We start from the raw sequence: 20,740 nt of genomic DNA, 5'->3' as shown, positions 1-20,740 counted from the left end.
CAGCCAATAGCGAGCCGGCATCATGCCAGTCTGCGAAGACTCGAGCCAATGGAGCCGCTCGATGTTGAGCTGTGCGGCCCAAGATGGCAGCGCCCATGCCCGGCCGGCCTAGCCGCGGCTGATGCTCTGGCGGTGACCGTGCGGGGTCCCCGCGTGCCGCGGAGAGGATGTTGCGCGTCTCCCTCAGAGAAGTGAGCGGTGCTGCTCGGGGGCTCCCGCCTTTGGGGGCGGGGCGGAACCCCAAGCTTTGCCTGCAGCAGCTGCCTGGAGCCCGGCCCGTTCCCAGCCCGCGCCGTGGTATCGGGGTCCCCGGTGTGCGCGGTGTAACTTCCCACCCAGCGCCCGACCCGCTGTGCCCACGCGAGGCTCCCGCCCTTCTCCCCCCTGCAAAGGCCAGGAGGGCGGCGGAGCGTGTTAACCTTGCAAGAGCGAGAAGGAGACGCGCTTTGTCACACGCGCAGCACCGTGCACACTCAGCCCCGCATCTGGCACTGGGGGAGGAGGCGTTGACAGGACACACAGCAAGCAGCGCTCTTAATAAAAGCCTCCTCTTCAAGGGTTGTCTAGACTGTAGCGCATTACCCACGAGCTAGTGACCAGACAGCAAGTGTAAAATATCGGGACGGGTTGGATATAGGGTCCCATATAAGACAGAGCCCCTAATATCGGGACGTCTGGTCACCTTAGCTGAATACAGCCTGGTTAAAATCCTATATCCATTCTCTTTGGATGATTAATTGTGTGTGTTTAACTCCGGGGAGGAGAGGGCAAACTTTTTTGCCTGAGGGCCACATCGGGGAATAGAAATTCTATTGAGGGGCATGAATGCTCACAAAATGGGGGTTGGCATGTGGGAGGGGGTGAGGGCTTGGGTTGGGTGTGCGGGCTCTGGGGTGGAGCTGTGGATGAGAAGTTTGGGGTGCAGGAGGGTGCTCTGTGCTGGGATAGAGGGGGTTGGGGCATGGGGAGAGGCTCAGGGGTGCAGGCTCCAAGCGGTGCTTACCTTGAGCAGCTCCTGGAAGCCGTGGCACGTCCCTTTTCCGGTTCCTACGCATGGAGTGGCCCCCGACCCTCAAAGCGGGCCATGCCACAGCTTCCTGGAGCCTCATGGTGCAGCTGCAGCTTCCAGGAGCTCACGGGCTGGTTTAAAACAGCTCATGGGCCAGATCCGGCCTGCAGGCTGTAGTTTGCCCACCCCTGGTTTAACTGATTAAGAGAGAGATGATGCTATTGGGAACAAGGCTTTGGCTGGTGAGTTTCCTCACCAGCCAAAGCCAAGTTAATTAAGGCCCTATGCACAGTAGGGCTTTGTAGCTGTGTTTAAAACCACCTTTAATCATAATTAAGTTGCGAAACTTGTATTTGAATCCACAATAACCAGTTACAAATGATGGGCCTGATCCTGTAAACAGTGGTGCACATGATGGATGTCATTGAGACTCCTCATCTGCATAAAAATTTGAAGGACTGGGTTTCATGTTACCACTGTATTTAGAAATTGCTCAGGATATGACCAGAATAGCAGTGGCATTGCTGGTTGAGGCTGAAATGCTTTGAAAGAGCATTTGTTGTATGTGAAAGCTGGCAGAGTGCTTTCTTAGCTAATGCTTTTATTCCATCATAAAAGTACTACATGTATCAACATTATCCCCAGAATTAAGGGTGGAGGGAGGGAATTAGTTTTAGAAACTTGACTAAAATAATTCTTGCACGTCATACCAATATTTGTAACTAGGGCCTTGCAATTTAAAAATGGAAACTGTCTTTTCAGATCTCTGCAGCACTGAAAGAAGGCCGAGTGAGTCCGACAGAGCTTTGTCAAAGATGTCTCTCCTTTATCAAAGCCACAAAATTTCTTAATGCTTACATTACTATAGCAGAAGAGACAGCATTAAAACAGGCTGAAGAATCAGAGGAGAGATATAGGAGAGGTAACTTACCCTAGATTTGTATTTAATTCCTGTTCTTCCATAAAATTTTTTGACTGTAGTGGATGGAACCTTTGTTACACTCAGTAACTTTTCTTTTTTTAAAGTCTAAAAAAGAAATGTCTACTGTTCATTTGATTTGCTTGCATGGAACAACAATGGGGCCTATTGAGACTAAAGGTTCTGTGGACATATACTGATTACTCGAGGTAATCACCATTTACAAAAGATGGAGAATGAACGGGTGTGGGCGGGGTGGAGGAGAAGAATTTCAATCTGGTAGCTCTGCTCTTCTGTCTAACTAACAGTTCCTACCACCCCATTGCTTCAGCAAAATGCCAGTTAGGATACTTCAGCTTCAAGGCATTTATCCCCTTTGAGATTCTTCTCTGGATAACTAATAGTCAGCTATGAAAGACTCTTTGTCCAACCACCAATTCCGAGCACAGTTGCTGTGCATCAGAAGGCAGAATCTATGACTCTTGGCTTGGGAATGGAGTAGATTTCAGTAGCTGTCTAAGGATGAAATAAGCATTACATGGCCACAGCTGAGGTGGTAAACATCTTTTGGAATAATTTACCTAGTTTGGAAGCCACTTCCTCAGTTGCAGAGACTATGCAGTATGGGAGTAAATCTGACCTGAGCAAAGAGTTGAAAACAAAAGACGTTTTGTGAAAATATAACTTAAAAGCATTTGAATACAACTCCTACTTGCAAGTTAAAGTGAAGGTGAAGAATAAAATAAAATGTCATTGCTAAGCAACGTAGACAGTCTGTTTTAATACTTAGATTTTACTCTGTTGTCCTTGTACCAATTCCTAACACAGGTCAGATATTGGGGGATTTAGATGGAATTCCTGTTGCAGTAAAAGACAACTTCAGCACAGCTGGTATTGAAACAACATGTGCATCAAACATGCTGAAAGGTAAAGTAGTGCGTTGTAGACAAAGCAAACACCATTTTGAGGCTCTGGTCCTTTTCTCTAAAGCAGCACAGCCTACTTAAAACCTAGTCATTTTCAAAAAGTGAATTAAAGTACTTTTAGGCACTATACTTCCCGTGCCTCCATCTGCCAAACTTTTGTGGCTTTTGCAGTCATATATTTAAAAAACTATTAATATTGTAACAATGTAAATAAATGAGACAATGCAATATTAACTATAATCAATACCTTAAAATGTAACTATTAACAGGTTACATTTTACTTTGGTACTGGAGAGTAGTCAGTGTTTTTTTTATTTCTGTTTGTTAAATCATCTTTCTATATAGCAAAATGCAAACACAGTTTCTGTTGTGTTCTTAGATACTTGTTCCTAGTTCTTGAGCTCAACAGTTGTCTTTCATATTGATGTGAGTCATCAGTTCCAGTTCTGCTCTCTGGATTTTTGTTTTATAAAAAGATTATTTTTTTCTTTTGAATACCCATAGTTCATTGTTTTACTCAGCAGTTCCATTAAGACATCCATAGCATTGTAATGATATGACTTGTTAATAAAAGCACTATTATTTTCCTATTTGAAAAAAATTCTCTCTTATGTAGCTGTGTAATAGACCACCACAAACAGGGAACATTAATGAGGGTAAAGAGTGAAACTGATAATACAAAAAAGTGCTGACAAATATACAAAGTAAGCAAACTGAACAAATTGGAGGGAAATCCTACTAATTTTATTTAGTGTTGCTTGTAATGATGAAAGGGAAAAAATTGACTATACGTGTTGAACAGCAAGGGTCAAGTTATCTCAAATTACCTTTTCCTCTGCATGTCAGCAAAGCAATTGTGATTGACAGGGATAGCGTGGGTGAGAGTCTTGAGGGTGAAACTCTAATATAGGCTCTAACACAGTGGTGGGCAACCTGCAGGCCTCACGCGGCCCGTCAGGGCAAGCTGCTGGCAGGCCGCCAGACTGGTTGTTTACATTTGCACAGCCGCCCACAGCTCTCAGTGGCCGCATTTTGCCGTTCCCAGCCACTGGGAGCTGCAGATGGCCGTGCAAATGTAAACAAATGGTCTGGTAGCCCACCAGCGGATTACCCGTACAGGCCGCAGGTTGTCCACCACTGCTCTAACATCTTTCTCAGAAAAAGATATCTGCATCAGTATTGGTCAGAGAAACTGTTAGAACTCTGGCTGCAATCACCCTGTTTAAGTGCTTTTGTAACTGGCCTTGTTCTCATCCCCATATGAACAAGGTCAGAGTTAACTGTATGATTTGTTCAGTCTCAGGAGAAGAAAGAGTCTAGGAAATAATAAATGTGCTGGTTAATACTTATTCTTTTTCTGTTATCAGTGAATTTTGATTATCACTACTACTGTCACAAAGAAACTTGGTAGCACTGCATAGTGACAATTGCCATGCAGAGATGATTACTTTGAAACATTTGGAGGAGTAGTTATTGAAAGTCCTCCAGATGGTATCAGACAATTTCTTAACCAATCTGATTTTTTTTTAGGTTATATTCCACCTTACAGTGCTACGGTAGTTCAGAAGTTATTGGATCAGGGGGCTGTGCTTCTTGGAAAAACAAACCTAGATGAATTTGCAATGGGGTAAGTTATATTAAATATTTAATATCATTGCATAGTAATATAACTACAGTGTCTACTGTGATCCATCTCTAATCCTTAACTGCTGAGTTTATGCATGTTTGTTATATGATGGTAAATATTTACTCTCCAGAGGTTTCTAATGGAACATGATGGCTATGTCTGTGAACTTCTCACTGAATATTTATCCTATTATGGTGTGTATCCATTGTGGTGTGGTTTAAAGAAAAGAGGGCCAGACACTGTAGCAGCTATGCAGGTTGGATGGTACTGAGGGGATTAATTGAGTAGTATTTTTTTTTTCTTCAAGGTGGTTTCTTTTTTCTTGGTAACTGAATTATACTCTGATCCATGACTTAAACATGAGTATTATCACATTGCTTCTGCACACAATCTGCCTCGCCTTGGAAACCCTCTTATGTTCCAGGAAGAACTGTGCTTTCTACAGAACAGTCTACATTGCTATCATTGTGTGACTCCTTCTTATGATATGCTACTTCAAGAGGTCATCTTGTGTGGTTTTCTCATACAGTAAACTACCAAACTTGGGTATCTCAGGCTTGAAGACCTTAGTTTTGAAGCAGACTCATGACTTGATTTGCCTGATGTTTACATGGTGTGAGTCCCCTGACTTCAGTGGAGTTATACTTAATTTACACTAGGGTGAGTTAGAGGAGAATTTAGCCCTCAGTCTGCTCTGCTGAAGGAAGGGGTGAAGTTGTAACTATAGGTTTTTATGATTTCCTGCAACTATTTAAAACAGTATTGGGGTCAGCTTCACAAGTAAATCTATACCAGCCTTTCCATATCACAATCAGATTTGCCTGAAGGGCCAGGAGCAAAAGGTGGAATTGGAAGAAAAACACTGTATTAATAATGTGAAGTCTATAACTAAAATACAGTTGTCTGTGTTTATCCTATCTGAATTTCTCACACCAGATCTGGGAGCACAGATGGAATATTTGGACCAGTTAGAAACCCCTGGAGTTATTCAAGGCAGTACAGAGAAAAATCTGTGCAGAACTCCCATACTGAGAATGAAGACGCCAATTGGTTGGTAACCGGAGGAAGCTCAGGAGGTAGCGCTGCTGCAGTGTCTTCTTTCACATGCTTTGCGTAAGAGCTTTTTTAGAACTGTTAATTAAATGCTTCATAACAATATGGGCACTTTTCCTCAAGACTTCATTTGAATTTTAGAATCTTCTAATAACCTAGTTTATAGTGTAGTGCCTGGGGAAAGGAAGACAATGTTTTTGTTTGAAACTGTAGGATAATTTGCATTGGTGTTGAAGAATTAGTTATACTATGAAGAACACAGAGATACTGAAATGCGTAACACAAATTAAAAGTGATTATATGTAGGTAAGGTTAAATCATTTCAGTCTGACCATTGTTCAGCATACTGATATGAACATTTTGCACTGTTTGAAATGTCTAGTGTCAGTAACAAAGAGAATGTTGCTGTCATCATTTGCACCTACTCTCTCTAAAAATATCATGGGATCCGTTATTTGTCCACCACCTCAGTTATCAACCCCTCCTCTCCCCAAAAAAGGAGAAAGCATTGAATCAAGATTCTGTCTAAAGAACTCAATTCTCAGTGTGATATTCCTTCTTCCCGTATACTTCATTTAAGTGTTAGTATTACCTAATAATTCACATGTGGGATTTGGGGACTAAACCTTCAGAATCCAGATTTACTGTAAATAAACAAGTTATACAGACACTTAAAATTATCTTTTTTAAAAATGTAAATGTGAAAAGAGGGATTTTTTTTTGTATAAGCTGATGTTGGTTTGATATGACGTTGGAAAATGTTTACCTTTTGTGTGAAAATACAGATAGATATAATTTATTAACTACATGGCCACCGTTAGTTGTAAAATAAATCTACAAAGCATGTGCAGTTTCAAAATGTCAGATTTCTTTTAGTATTTGGATGGGAACAGGATAAAAACAGTAATTGTGCAGGATTTTTAGAGTTATGTAGCAATGTCTGCTCATTGTATAGAAGATTTCAGCTGTATTTATTTAAGAATACTCATTAGCTAATGGTTTTGTTTGCCTAAAAGAAGTAAAATTGTTTATTTTGTTGTACCCAGGAGGTGTTTTCTTTAAAATTAGATTGTTTCTTTCTTGCTTTTTATTCTATTTTTTTTCCTACTTAACCCCAGTTTTTGCATGTAAGGGTGTCTCACTGACACCTGCTGTAAATGGAATCCACTGAAGTCAGCAGAAAGACTCCCAGTGACTTCAGTGGAAGTTGGACCGTGCTCAAAGGATCTGATCCAGCAAGCTGCTGATGCTTTCTCAGACATTGCTGGGTATCCTATTTGTGGGGGCATTCTGCGCCAAAAATGAAAAAATCTGCAAAATTCTGCAAATTGTGTGTCAAAATAACACTACATAATCACACCAGTTTCAATTATTGTGGTAATTTATTTCAAAATACCCGTCAGCAAGTATGTCTGTAACAGTACAGACACACATACCAGTTCCCCCAGGAGTAAAGAGTTTAAAAAAAAAACAAAAAAACTTATGACAACCCAGTTCCTGTTTCTCTGTGCCCCCCTCCCGTCCCCCGAGACCAGCCGGGAGATCAGACACCCACAACCCCCCCTTCGGCCTCCCTCTGAGCCCAACCACGTTGCCCACCTCAGCCAATACACCCAAAACCCCTCCCCCGCCCCAAGCCGGCTCAGATACCCGCATCCTCTTCCCTCCACAGCCAAGACACTTGCCCCACAAAGCCCAGCCATGCCCCCCCGCGAGCCCAGACACTCACCCCTCTTCCCCCTCAGAGCCCAGGGATCCAGAGGGAGAAACAGTCTGATGCTTGGTCCCAGGCTTGCATGGAGTTTCCTGCGTGCTGCCGTCTCCTTCCCTCAGGGCATGCTGCCAGGAATCCTCTAGTTCCCTCCCCCTCCCTCCGGCAGTGTCTTCTATGTACAAGCTGGGCTCTGCCAGGTCCAGCAGCCCCGATGACAGCCAGCAGCACTGCAGCCCATTTCTGTGGGGGGGGGGGAGGAAATTCCGCATGCACAATGTTAATTTCTGCAAAATTCTGCATTGTGCAGTGGCGCAGAATTCCCCCAGTAGTATCCTCAATTGCTATTGAAGTCTGTTCACTTCTGATGGGTGTGTGGCTGCTCATCACTTGCCAGGTCAGGTGCCTTTTACAGCCATTTTGTCCCCTGTTCATCCATTTTTTTTCAGCTTCTCTTTGAAACTGGAAAAGAAATAGAGTGCTGCCTGTATTTCTTTCTTTGAATTGAGATGTAACTGTACACAGCATCCTTACACTTTGACTGGCTGAGACAATTCCTCTCAATGTCAGTATTAAATTGGTTCAACCATGTTAAGAAATTGACTCCTATGAAACAAAAAATGCCACATACAATGAAAAATTATAACTGGTCAAAAATTCAATTTTATAACTTAAAAATTTTGAACAGAGCAACTTCATTCAAATTTGTCAGTCCATTTTCGAATTTCTGATATATTAAAAAAAGAGAAAGAAAAGTAGCATTTTATTTTATTTTGAACTGACATTGAATTGACTTCTTAAAAACTGGAAAATAAAATAAATTTCAGTTCAAAATGAAAATGTTTCGTTTCTAGTTTTATTGAAAAATCAAATTTCATTGAAATAAGTTTTCACAAAGCATTTTGCTTTCAACAACTGCCTTTTTTTTTCTGACAAATTTCAGTCAAAATTGTAACCAGCTCTAATAAAAATGTTGAGTATAGCACAGGGGTGGGCAAACTTTTTGACCCAAGGGCCACATCTGGGTGGGGAAATTGTATGCAGGGCCATGAATGTAGGGCTGGGGCAGGGGGTTGAGGTGTGGGAGGGGTGCGATGTGCAGGAAGGGGTTCAGGGCAAGAGGTTCAGGGTGCAGGAAGGGTGTGGGGGTGCAGGAGGGGTGTGGCAGAGGCATGGGGTGGGGGTGCAGCGTGCAGGAGGGGGCTCAGGGCAGGGGGTTGAAGGGCAGGAGGTGGTGCGGCAGGGGGTTAGGCTGCAGGGGACAGGAGGGGTTCGGAGTGCAGGCTCCGGCCCGGTGCCTCTTACCTCGAGTGGCTCCGGGGTGGCAGTGGTGCACAGTGGGGCTAAGGCAAGTTCCCTGCCTGCCCTGGTCCCACGCCACTCCCAAAAGTGGTACACTTTAAATTATTCTCATAATTGTATATCTAAAAAAAATTCCATTTGGAACTGTACCTCTTTAAGAACAGATCAATTTAGATGTGTTTTGAAGTATTCAATCCTATTAATGATGGTTCTATTTAAACCATAGGGCTTTAGGATCAGATACAGGAGGGTCCACCAGAAACCCAGCTGCTCACTGTGGAGTAGTAGGTTTAAAGCCAACCTATGGACTGATTTCTCGTCACGGTCTCATTCCACTAGTGAACTCCATGGATGTACCAGGAATTCTAGCCAGATGTGTGGACGATGCAGCAATTGTATTGGGTACTACTAGTGCATATGTCTTTGTATACAGTTTGTCTCAAAACCTTTTGAATTCAAAAATCCCCTGTATTATTTTTCTTGTATGTCATGAGCCTTTTTTCATCTTTCAGGTGTGCTTGCAGGGCATGATCCTAAAGACTCTACTACTGTGCAGGACCCCTTTAAGCCGTTTGAACTAACCAGTTTTATAGATGCCAGCAAGCTCTGTATAGGAATACCAAAGGTAGCATTTCCAACTTTATCACTGGAAAAAAAATTCATATCGGAGTAAAAACCTATATATCCTCCTCCCTGAATCTGCAGTGATTTGCATCTGTGGAGACAGCATGTGGGAGTGAAAGTGTGTGTATTTCATTGCTCGGTGTCAACCTCTTCAGGCTGTTATAGGGCATTGACTCTCTCTGTAGAGTTCTGTCCAGTCTTTGGCAGGAATGTTGCCTAGAAGTTTTATAAGAGGAGACTGAGAGCCTGAGCTCCTGGGCTTTATTGCTGGCTCTTTCACCGACTGCCTGTATGACCTCAAACAAATCATTCTTTTTCTTAGTGCCTGAGGCTATATCTATGCACACCCCTAGCTTGCAGCATCTCCAGCTTGTGTACGCATATCATAGCTCGATGACAGCTAGCCCGGGTATAAAGATCAGTGTAGTCGTGGTAGCACATGCAGTGGAGGCATGGCTCTGCCATGCCGCATGCAAACCAGCTTGAAACTTTGGGGCACATACTCAGCGTAGCTCAGCTATGGCTTTGCTGCTGCTGCCTGTGCTACCGTGGCTACACTGCTGTTTATACTCATGCTAAGCTCTCATCGAGCTAACGCAAGTACATGTACACAAGTAGGGGAATCACAGCCCTAGCTCATAGTGTAGATGTAGCCTGAGTGTAAAATGGGCATAATACTTACCTCACAGGGATGTTAAGACTTAATAAATGTTTATGGAGTGCTTTGAGATCCTTGGTTGAAAGGCACTATATTAATACAAAATACTGTTTAAAAAGATTATTGTGCTATGCAGAGAAGGGAATAGCAGGGAAAGGGTTCTTATTAGCCATCAGGTGTTGTCTTTTTTTTAAAATTACCTATTAATAGAAAAGCTTCTATGAATGTATTACTATCAGTGAGATAAGGGGATAACGGTTGGATTTAAACGCCCCTTCACTAATTGTAATCCAAGCATTGCGCTAGTACAGGTGAACCAGAAAATTTAATCAAACAAAAATATCACTGAACAGGCTATTTTCATTGTCCAAGCCAATTGAAATGCAAAAAGAGCATATAGAGTGATTCGTAAATTATATGGTAAATATTTCAATGTTAGTAATCCAAAATGGTGGTGGTAACAAGTAAGGAGTTTATTTTTTTTTTTTAGAGGTGATATTTATCCTGACAGTGGTGCCCCTTTCGCAGTAGTGTGAATTTTTATTTTATTTTTTTTAAATAGGGAACACTGTTAGTACTGTGGTCAAGTCTGCAGGAATGGTCCCATATTTTGACACAGAACCTGTCATAAGTGTCCACAAAAGTGGATATTCAGCTAAACACCTTTAGTAATTTAGGCTAACCAGGCTGGCTATCCTTGTCAAGGGTTTGTCTGCATGGGAAAGCTAATGGAGAATAAGCTAGGATGTAAATGTAAAGTGCAATAGCTATTCCACAGTAGCTCGCTGCATAGACACTCTTATTCCTCACTAATAGTGACTTTTTGCTGTTTAGGTTAATATGGGTCGGAGGCGTAGGCTATTCAATAAACAGCAAAAAGGCACTTTTAGTGAGGAATAAGAGTGTCTATGCAGCAAGCTACTGTGGAATAGCTGTTCTGGGCTATTTCCATGTAGGCAGACCCTAAGAGTCTACACAGAGTGAGGCTTGTCACCAACCCTCATACTATGAGACTCTTCTTTAGTGCTGTCTTTTGACCTAGGTATGACACTTGCCACTGGTGTGCTTTGGCCATTGTTTCTGCTCATTTAACATTATTCATAATGGGCCAGGTATCGTGGCTTAAAATTTAAGATGTGCTGTCCGTGAACTGCACAATCCCAGTTAATAGACTGACAGTGGGCAGCTTCCTATCCAGAAATTATAGAATTGAAGCAAGAAGTGCATAGTGAAATATTATGACCTGCATTATGCAGGTGTTCAGACTATATAAACGTGATGGTCCCTTCTGGCCTTAAAAAAATCTATGAAACTTGTGAACTTAATACAATTTTATATCCTAACAGTCAGCAAAAACATAAGTCTGTAATAAATACTTTAAAAAAGAATGTAGAGATGAGGACTAGTTTAACAGTTGCATCTAATAGTATATTACATAGTTTGGCTTGTTTACTGTCAACCGATAATTAAGAACCACTGAAAATAAACCCACGTAAAATTATCTGTGAAGATGCTTATGCATAGAATTCATTTCCTAACTTTTGTTCTCCACTAAGGAATATCATGCACCAGGATTATCTAGTGAAACCCTGGCACTTTGGTCTAAAGCTGCTGACCTCTTTGAGAATGCAGGTGCCAAGGTCATTGAAGTGAGCCTACCCCACACACGTTATTCAATTATATGTTATCATGTGCTGTGCACAGCAGAAGTAGCATCAAATATGGCCAGGTTTGATGGACTAGAATATGGTAAGTTTAAGTTTTCAAAGGAAAAAGGGCTATATTACTTTATATTATATGTAACACTCACTTTGTTGATCATTAAGTGGCATAAAGATGCCTGTCGTAGGTGTGTGCACTATTAAAGGTAATAATTGGAGATATACTAATCTCCTAGAACTGGAAGGGACCTTGAATGGTCATCAAGTACAGCCCCCTGCCTTCACTAGCAGGACCAATTTTTGCCCCAGATCCCTAAGTGGCCCCCTCAAGGATTGAACTCACAACCCTGGGTTTAGCAGGCCAATGCTCAAACCACTGAGCTATCCCTCCCCCTATCACTATTGTGATTTAACATACATGGTTACCTGCATTTCATGGTTGAATGTTAGGAGATATGTTTTTTCCATGGTATGATAGAGTAAAAACCTTACTGCAGCTGAAAGTTGGAGTGAAGGACTAGAAACTGAGGTAGTCAAAGCATTACCAAGATATCCCAAGTGATCGTGAAACCTGCACTGGCTATCTGCTTGTAGTGAAAAGATAAAAATAATTTGTTTTCAGAAACTGTGTGAATTATTAAAAGCATAAAGTGTTCAATATATACGTGAATATTTTGCCATCTTATTGGGTGAGATACTGTGCATTAAAATATTTAGAATTTAGAAGCACTTAAGTTAAAAATGCCCCATCACTGGAGACATCCAAATAGAGGCCTGGCCAAAAAAACCAAGGCAGCCTAATTAATGTAAACAAAGGAATAGTCCTGAATTATCTGGGAAATGAATCAGATAGACTTAAAAGACATTAATGTATTTTGTGACTTGACCAAGATGGGTTGTTGTCTTAGTGCTTTGCCATTTTAGTTTGTCTAATGAGTGCATCACTTGATTATGGTATGGTAAGGTGCCGGTGAGTAAAAATAAAAATGAAGCCTATTTCTGAAGTCAGTCACCCTCAGTGCATTAAGATAAGCCAGGACTATCAAAAGATTTGGTATTGTATCTAAGTTTTTACCAGATTGTAATTTGAATTAGGTGTAATAACTTTCTTAAACATTCCCATTGAACCTGGCTATTGCAGGACACGTGGTGCTTTTCTCCCCTTTTAACTATATTTTTCCTGTGATTTTTTTTCCCCCCTTCTTTCTTTTTGTCACAAATCCACCATTATAATGTTGTTTACAGGATGTGACCTTTCTGGATTCTGTTTTATATTTAACTAATGCTCACATTCTGGGTTTTGAAATATTGTAGCCATCCTCAAAACCACAATACATAAAAAGACTTTGAATTAGACTCAATCCTGTCTATCTGTTCATGGGTCACAGAATTAAGTGATTCGCCAAACTTAGGCAAGTGCCATAAGCCAGTGCAGCTTAATTGAAATCAGTGGAATTTCACTACTTTATCCCAGTGCTGATTGTCTGAGGTTTGGGTGTTCTTTAAGTTATGGGAAGATTGGGGCCAGATCCAAAGTCTATTGCATTCAGTCCATTGAATCTCATTGAATACAGTGGGTTTGGGATCAGACCTCTTGTAAATAAGTTGTTGCTTTTCATTTCTGCAAGCAAGTTTTTAGTCTGAGAGAAATGTTCTCAGCTGTGTTGTTTGAGGAGTGTACTGTGCAGCATAAAGTATGTATGCATTGTTCAGATCAGTTTTTAGTCTCTACTCAAAATAAACTGAAGGGTGAGCTGTCAATGTTACTGAAATACTTCTACACATTCATGTCGTGAAGGATGAGAAGAATTCTCTCCACCTTCCATGTCAGATTGAAGATCAGAAGCAGGAGTGTTCATATTGTAGCACTCTCCATTGTACTTCTCAGTACAGATAAATAGAAATATTTCACTTCTAGAGACTCCAAATGTATAGTCACAGTATGATTCCAGAATTCATTTCATATTTAACATAAGTTTTTAGTTTTTGTGTGCAAAAATTGCATGTTAATGTCTGCTGCACTGGACATAGTCTGTCATTGCGAAGGTCAATATTTTATATTGTTTAATGGTTTTCCTGAGTCTTCAGGATTTGTTTCCAAAACACTGGTGATTTATTTTTAGGACACCGTTCCAGTATGGACAAGTCCACAGAAGTCATGTACGCTGCAACTCGACGAGAAGGGTTTAACGACGTTGTAAGAGGAAGAATTCTGTCAGGAAACTACTTTTTGTTAAAACAGTAAGTTCAGCATATTTTAAAGCTCAACTGTACAGTATTAATGACTTATTTGTTAAACAGCTGATGATAAAATTACTTATGTTGAGCAAATTCTTTGTTGCTAAGGCAATATCTATTTATATTGATTTAAGTGTATGATATGTAGCAAACTGTTATTAATAGCTAAAAATAATGCTTTCCTTTACTCTTAACTGGAAGCCTTTTGAATTTAGGAAGGTAGAACAACATGTTGTGTGATTTGCATCTTAAGTGCCTTATTGGCACACTTGGATTAAGCTATGCAAAAACTTAGTCTGTGCTGTTTGTCAGTGAAATCAGAATAGAGCCCTGACTATTCTGTTGTTAAATGTTCTGTGGCCATCAGCATCAAGCCAATTTCATCTTGCTAAAGTTCTCCAGGTATAGAAACATTTGTTATGTTCTACTGATGCCTCTCATGGAAAGCCAGAAGATGTGGCACTTAATTTAAATATCTCTCTCACCTTCCTCACCTCTTTGCTTGAATCTACAAAGAAAATAAAATTGTACTGGAGTGGTCAAGTAAACTCATTTATTTTTGTGAGGAACTTTATGTTTATCCAGCTCAGCTGGATGAACTAGTATGAGAACTCAGAATGAGCATACTTTTAATTCCCGCTCAATCTCAATCTGTCTTCATTTATGACTATTATTTGAGAAGGTATTACCCATCTAAATTGGTAAAATTGCCACTTTCTCTGCCTCCACCCTGTTAAGATTCCAAACAATGAGGATATCCACATTGACACTCTGTGTCAGTTAGTCTGTCACACTCAGTTTTCTTAAAATAACTATGCCACAAAACTAACAATCTCCTGCCATATCCTGACTGAACCGTATGCAATTAAAATAAACTTTGAGTTAAATTTAACATCTTTTGGAGTTCATTGTATTATAAATGTTTAAGTACTGTTGTGAGATTGTATGGAACTGCTTAAGCAGGAAGACAAGATTAATGCAATCTCGTGAAGGTATTATACCTTCAAGTCTTTTTGGAACAATTTGTGCGAAGTGGATTTTCAGGGAAATACCTTGGGGGGAGGGGGGTCAGGGGAATGCAAATTCTCCCCTCTGAGCATTTTGAAGGTAGCACCCAGGAATGGGACCCATTGTATGCTAATTACCTGCATCTGGAAACTTCAAATCAAAGACCCATGAACTGAACCTGTAATAAGTATGTTTGTTCTGAGCTGAAGATGTCATGAACTGGGAATCCTCAAAGCTGTCATGAACTGGAACTCCCCTAAGGTCCTTTGAAGGACTTACCCTGTCAAAATTCTTGTTAGGGTGAGGGTTCCTGGTAAGCTTAACAACAAGAGTATACATTTTGTATTGTTTTCTTGTAGTGCTTTTTACCTTAAGAATACAATAGGCTTGCACAGAAAGAACTGTGTGGTACCTTATATCTGTAGCAATCCCTCTGTTATCAATCTCTGAAGAGAAAGCAAACAAATCTGTTTAGGCAGACTCTCTTTGCTGGGAAATATACCGTGAAAGGAGGGAACTGTGCATCCTGGAAATAGGGAGAGAGACATGGGTCTCCATCCAGAAAGGCGACCGCTGGGGAGCTGAGAGAGGGTACCTTTGCTAAACCACTGAGAGATCATACAAGTGCAAATGCCCTAAACTGTGCCACTGAGCACACACAAGAATATTCCTGCTGCTTTAAGCTCTTAGAGCTAATAAAAGCTGTGTCTTCAAGACAGGGATGTCAGCATATAAACAGCCAGCCCCTGCGAACTGTCAATATTATTGCTAAGCATCCTCAATTTAGTGTTTCTGATGACATCTGTCTGGGGCGTCTATCATAAACGTATGGTGAATGTTTGACAACCTGTCTGTGTGGATCAGTTTTGGTGAAGGAAAACAGGAATGATTTCTACAAGAGCTAAGCAGGGGGCAGTCTCAGCACTTTGCTACAATCCACAGGAAATGAATCATCAAGAACAGAATTTAGGGTTCTCATAATAGTGTGCAGGAGAATCATGTATTCTCTGCTGTATTCAAATTACAACAGTGGCTCTCAAACTTTTGTACTGGTGAGCCTTTTCACATAGCATGTCTCTGCGTGCAACCCTCACTTATAAATTAAAAACACTTTTATATATTTAACACCATTATAAATGCTGGAGGCAAAGCGGGGTTTGGGGTAGAGGTTGACAGCTCCCAACCCCCCGAGGGGTCCCGACCCCCAGTTTGAGAACCCCTGAATTACAAACTATTTTCTTTGAGATATGACATCCATAAAATAACTAGATTGATACTTGAAGCTATGCATGCCTGCATATATCATGAGTGAAGTCTACAATTTAACTAATTGGTCTCTTCTCCTATAAGTTCTTTAAAAGTAGTTGAGGTTAAAAGTAAACCAGGAAAACTGGTTAAAGACTCTTTAGTCTTACATGAGTCTTGAACATTTTTATTAGTTCTGCAACTAACCTTTTCCTTAGTCTGGTAAGTGGGGTTTCATAAATAACTCCAGAAAGAGAGCCATTTTCCATAATAAGAACAGGAGTACTTGTGGCACCTTAGAGACTAACAAATGTATTTGAGCACAAGCTTTCATGGGCTACAGCCCACTTCATCGGATACATAGAATGGAACATATAAGGAGAGAGAGAGAGAGAGAGTGTGTGTGTGTGTATACACACACACACACACACACACAGAAGATGCCATACCAACTCTAAGAGGCTAATTAATTAAGATGACCTGTTATCAGCAGGAAAATAACTTTTGTAGTGATAATCAAGATGGTCAATTACAGACAGTTGACAAGAGGTGTAAGGATAGTTATCATAAGGAAATAGATTCAAGTAGTGTAATGACTCAGCCATTCCCAGTCTCTATTCAAGCCAGAGCTAATGGTATCTAATTTGCAAATCAAGACACTGGCATTTAGTTATTTACCCTTGACTTAACAATACATTTGCTAATTACCCATAAAATGTTTACAGTACCAGTTATTTTTGACTAATAAATTCTTTTGAAACTGAACCTCTAAAAACTTGACATTAAATCCTTAAACTCGGAGTAATGCTGCATGTGATGTAGGAACGAAATATAAAATTGTCAGTTTTTCTGCCTCAGATATGCAGAAAAACAGATGAAGAATTCATAGTCTACAGTCTAAACTGCCGCTTACATAAAATAAATGACTATGGGAATTTTGGACAAAGACCTGGTGTGCTTCTCTATAATATCAATAAGAAGGACCAGTGGCAAAGTGCACACCTGAAACATTCTATTTTGCATGTGGATAGTCCCTCTGAAGTCAGCGGGACTGTTCATGTACTTAAGTGCCTTGCTAGATAGAGTCCCTAAATGATTGATAAATCACAATTATAAGACAACAGTCATTTTTTTTCCAGACATCACTTCCATCATGCAATGAAATTCAGTAGATAAGTAAACAATAAAGTTGCAGAAAAAGACTGGGTCATAAAATACTATCTTGATTTGAGCCTACCCTCGACTTGGTTTGTGTTTTCCTTCATTTATATTCCCTCTCCACTCTCTTCAGTGGTCTTTGCCCCAGGTCTCTCCCTGCATCTGTTTCATGGCTCATCTTTAAGAACATGCTTTAGTGCTATTAGTGCATCTGCAGCCATGCTGCTTTGATGACTGAACTTGTTCTCTGTTGAAAACCTAAGTACTTGTGGTGCAGTCCTTCAACCCAAAGGGAAAACTGGGCTTGTTCCCGCCCCCCCCAATAGCCACTTAGCAATTTAAATTATTGATGGTATTAAACTTAATTTCTAACACCAGTGACTGTTTGTTCCTAGGAACTATGAGACTTATTTTGTCAAGGCCCAAAAAGTGAGACGACTCATTGCCAATGACTTTGTGAATGTTTTCCGTAGCGGTATTGATGTTTTGCTCACTCCCACCACTCTAAGTGATACAGTACCATATGTGGAGTTTATCAAAGAAGACAACAGAACCCGCAGTGCACAGGATGATATTTTTACACAGGCCGCAAACATGGCAGGTAAGTAGAGAGAGAAGTGCATCTCCTTAGCATATTTCCCAGCTAGTCTTCAATTTAGTATCCATTCTGTCCAGCCAGCTGCCCTCTTTCTATAGGACCTCTATAGAAAGCAACTGTCTGAACCAAGTTGTCAGCTTGTTTCTCTGAGTAGCAAAGCTTATATTGACCATGAGATGGTAGAGGTGTGAAGTGAGTTAATTCATTAAATGTACAAGAATTTAAGTATATGATTACTCTGGAGGATTTTGCACCAAAAAAAATTAAAAATTCTGCACACAATTTTAAAATTCTGCATATTTTGTCAAAATAACACAATATAATCATGCCCCAGTTTCAATTATTTTGGTAATTTATTTCAAAATACCTGTCAGCAAATATATCTGTAACAATACAGGCAAAGATTCAGGAAACTTTTTTGACAACTAGATTCCTTACTAGGCATATTCATACAGAATTTTGAGTAATAATTCATTTAAACTACAGTATAGAAACCTATTTCCCACCCCCTTCAGAAGCAGTGCAAAGGTTTGGGGGAATCAGAGGTAATGGAGGAACTGAGGGAGAGGGAAGTAATTGCTGGAAAGGAGCCTGGGAGTGAACCTGGAGGGTTTTTGGTTGTGGGTGGGAGAAATATGGAACAGGTGGTATTTTGGGGGAGGAAGGGGAGGAATTGAGGAGTCTCTCCCCCTAGGAGGAGTCTGGCTGACCCCCTTAGCCTCTCTCTTCAGTCCAACACATCTGCCCATCCCCATGTGGCCCTGCACCTCCCACCGCTTGCCCTTCTGAACCCCAGTCTGTGATCCCCCAGCAGCCCTGCTCTGTCCACCACCCATATCCCATGCTTTGTCACCTGGGTCCCACAGGCATGTCGTTGTGAGGAACACAGCCTCTGCCCCCTTCCTGTCTGACTGGCTGCTCCAGCTGGTGAGCCGTCTGTCCACTTTCTGGCACCACAAGCACCTGGTGGGTGAAAGGTGCAACTGCAGTGCCTCTCTGGCAGAATGTATTTTCTGTGGGGGTGGAGAATCTGTGGGGAACATGAATTCTGCACGTGTGCAATGGTGCAGAATTCCCCCAGGAGTAATATAATCTTGATTATACTGCTAAAATGCAAAGAGACTAGCCTTAAAAGCTTACATGCATTTGTTTTGGTTAACTTTCCTATGAGTCACATTTGTAATAATTCTAGCAATCTGTGTAATAGCAAATCCTGCACATGTGATGTTTTTAATAATTTTGCTTTTTTCCCCTCAGGGCTGCCAGCCATAACTGTTCCTACAGCACTTTCAGAGAAAGGTTTGCCAATTGGGCTTCAGTTTATTGGACGTGCATTCCAGGAGCAGCAGCTTCTTACTATAGCCAAATGGTTTGAAAAACAAGTAAAATTTCCTATGATACAATTACAGGAAATGATGGATCATGGTCACACTATGTGTCACCATCAGAAATCAGCCTTTTTTTCATAACAGAGGACTTGGTGGTTTTAGTAGTGGAAGTAGGGAGGATTTTAGAATATCTCTCAATCACTTTGTACTGTTTCAGATTGAAAAGCAATGTAATCCTTCAATTTATTTGTACAAATGACAGGCTGTAGAGTCTAAAACATATGTATTAAAGCAGAATGCAAGAGAGAAGCAGGGAAGCTTTGTTACTGTGTAATTAAACTGAAGTGAGGACCATGGTATGTTCCCTGCTACTGTAAGAACTGCATGTACATTATAGTTTGAATATTTTTTTTTCATGTTAGGTATAAAGTGTATATCTTATAATTATAGAGCTGCTTCCCCTTCCTACAAAGAAATCTGCAGAATTCGTTCCCTGGTGGAACAAACATGGGCTTCTTCCTTAAGCATGTACAGTTTCCAGGATCTCTGATCTCCTGCTGCCTCCCAGGTTACATGGCTCCAATAAAACCAAGCCATGAAGGAGTCCTCAACAACAGGAGGCCTTAGTGAAAATCTGCACTCAACTAGATTGGAAAGAGAGGGAAAGATAAGTGTACACGAATGCGTGAATGGAAATGCACAAGAACAATCTCTTCAAGGAAAGAACGTAGCTAAACCATGTACAGTGTAGAAGAGCCATCTTTGTTCAGATCCTGGAGGCTGCTTTGGTACTTAGAAAGCCTTTTCACAAGAAGGGCTAATTGCAGATGTTTCCTTTGAGAAACAACCCTCTAAGTGTCAAAAATTGCTCTTCCTGCTGTCCCCTCTGTTCTTCTATAATCACAGCTCCGTAGCCAGAATCAGAGGCAGTTTCATAAATTAGTACATTCTTTTCCTGATTGTAGACAGGTATCATCTGACTGTTTGAACATTTCCAACCCAGATGTTAGAATGGAAGATTTAACAAACAGCCACTAACATCTGCAAAATTTACCCTCAGGAATATTGTTTTCCACTTTACCAACATGAGTGCTTATTTCTTTGTAACTGAGTCTCATTTTTAGAGGCTCTATTTTCTTTTCACAAGGTAAGATGGTAAAAAGAAATGAGATAATTAAGGTGAGGGAGTAGAGGATTGGCGTTTAAGAACAGGTTTAACACACACCTGTCAGGGATGGTCTAGATTAGGGGTAGGCAACCTATGGCACATGTGCCGAAGGCAGCACCCAAGCTGATTTTCAGTGGCACTCACACTGCCTCGGTCCTGGCCACCGGTCCAGGGGGCTCTGCATTTTAATTTAATTGTAAATGAAGCTTCTTAAACATACAACAATAGTTTAGTTATATATTATAGACTTATAGAAAGAGACCTTCTAAAAATGTATTACTGGCACGCGAAACCTTAAATTAAAGTGAATAAATGAAGACTCGGCACAGCACTTCTGAAAGTTTACCAACCCCTGGTCTAGATTTACTTGGTCCTGCCTCAGGAGTGAGGGGTGTGATGTTGAGGGCTGGACTTGATGACTTCAAGGTCCCTTCTAGCCCGATATTTCTGATTGTGAGAGACCTCTCTTGTTTAGGATCCAGTTTGTCAGTTTAGAGCTAGTGTTGA

The 20,740-nt window shown here is 40.9% G+C and overlaps 2 protein-coding genes across 3 annotated transcripts in view; one reads left to right on the top strand and one right to left on the bottom strand.

Moving 5' to 3' along the window:
- RTN4IP1 (reticulon 4 interacting protein 1) overlaps positions 1-1,070 on the bottom strand; it is a 34,066-nt gene extending 32,996 nt beyond the window's left edge. The window contains exon 1 of the mRNA XM_039529225.1: positions 1,004-1,070. Within this exon, the coding sequence (XP_039385159.1) occupies positions 1,004-1,055 (52 nt within the window). The 5' untranslated portion in view covers positions 1,056-1,070. The remainder of the gene's footprint in view (positions 1-1,003) is intronic.
- Positions 24-19,450, top strand: QRSL1 (glutaminyl-tRNA amidotransferase subunit QRSL1). 2 transcript variants are annotated; one of them, XM_039529219.1, is made up of 11 exons: positions 24-191; positions 1,772-1,931; positions 2,757-2,855; positions 4,385-4,481; positions 5,418-5,594; positions 8,774-8,949; positions 9,060-9,172; positions 11,386-11,578; positions 13,614-13,731; positions 17,535-17,740; positions 18,995-19,450. In XM_039529219.1, the coding sequence occupies exons 1-11, from the start codon at positions 168-170 to the stop codon at positions 19,204-19,206; spliced, it is 1,575 nt and encodes a 524-aa protein (XP_039385153.1). In that variant the 5' UTR covers positions 24-167; the 3' UTR covers positions 19,207-19,450. The 2 variants fall into 2 exon arrangements, with proteins under 2 accessions (XP_039385153.1, XP_039385154.1); XM_039529220.1 differs by lacking the exons at positions 24-191; positions 1,772-1,931 and adding an exon at positions 2,291-2,658.
- Positions 19,451-20,740: the final 1,290 nt, after the last annotated feature.

The sequence above is a fragment of the Mauremys reevesii genome, linkage group 3 (assembly GCF_016161935.1).
Source record: "Mauremys reevesii isolate NIE-2019 linkage group 3, ASM1616193v1, whole genome shotgun sequence".
NCBI classification, from domain to species: Eukaryota; Metazoa; Chordata; order Testudines; family Geoemydidae; genus Mauremys; species Mauremys reevesii.
The sequence above is the reverse complement of the archived record's forward strand: the minus strand, read 5'-3'. Positions and strand labels throughout refer to the sequence as shown.

What these genes read in the sequence shown, in the direction of transcription:
- QRSL1 (XM_039529219.1), top strand. Translation starts at nt 168, where the DNA reads ATGTTGCGCGTCTCCCTCAGAGAA. An exon ending in CTAGATGAATTTGCAATGGG is followed by an intron (nt 4,482 to 5,417) that starts GTAAGTTATATT and finishes TTCTCACACCAG; the next exon opens with ATCTGGGAGCACAGATGGAA. An exon ending in TCTTCTTTCACATGCTTTGC is followed by an intron (nt 5,595 to 8,773) that starts GTAAGAGCTTTT and finishes TTTAAACCATAG; the next exon opens with GGCTTTAGGATCAGATACAG.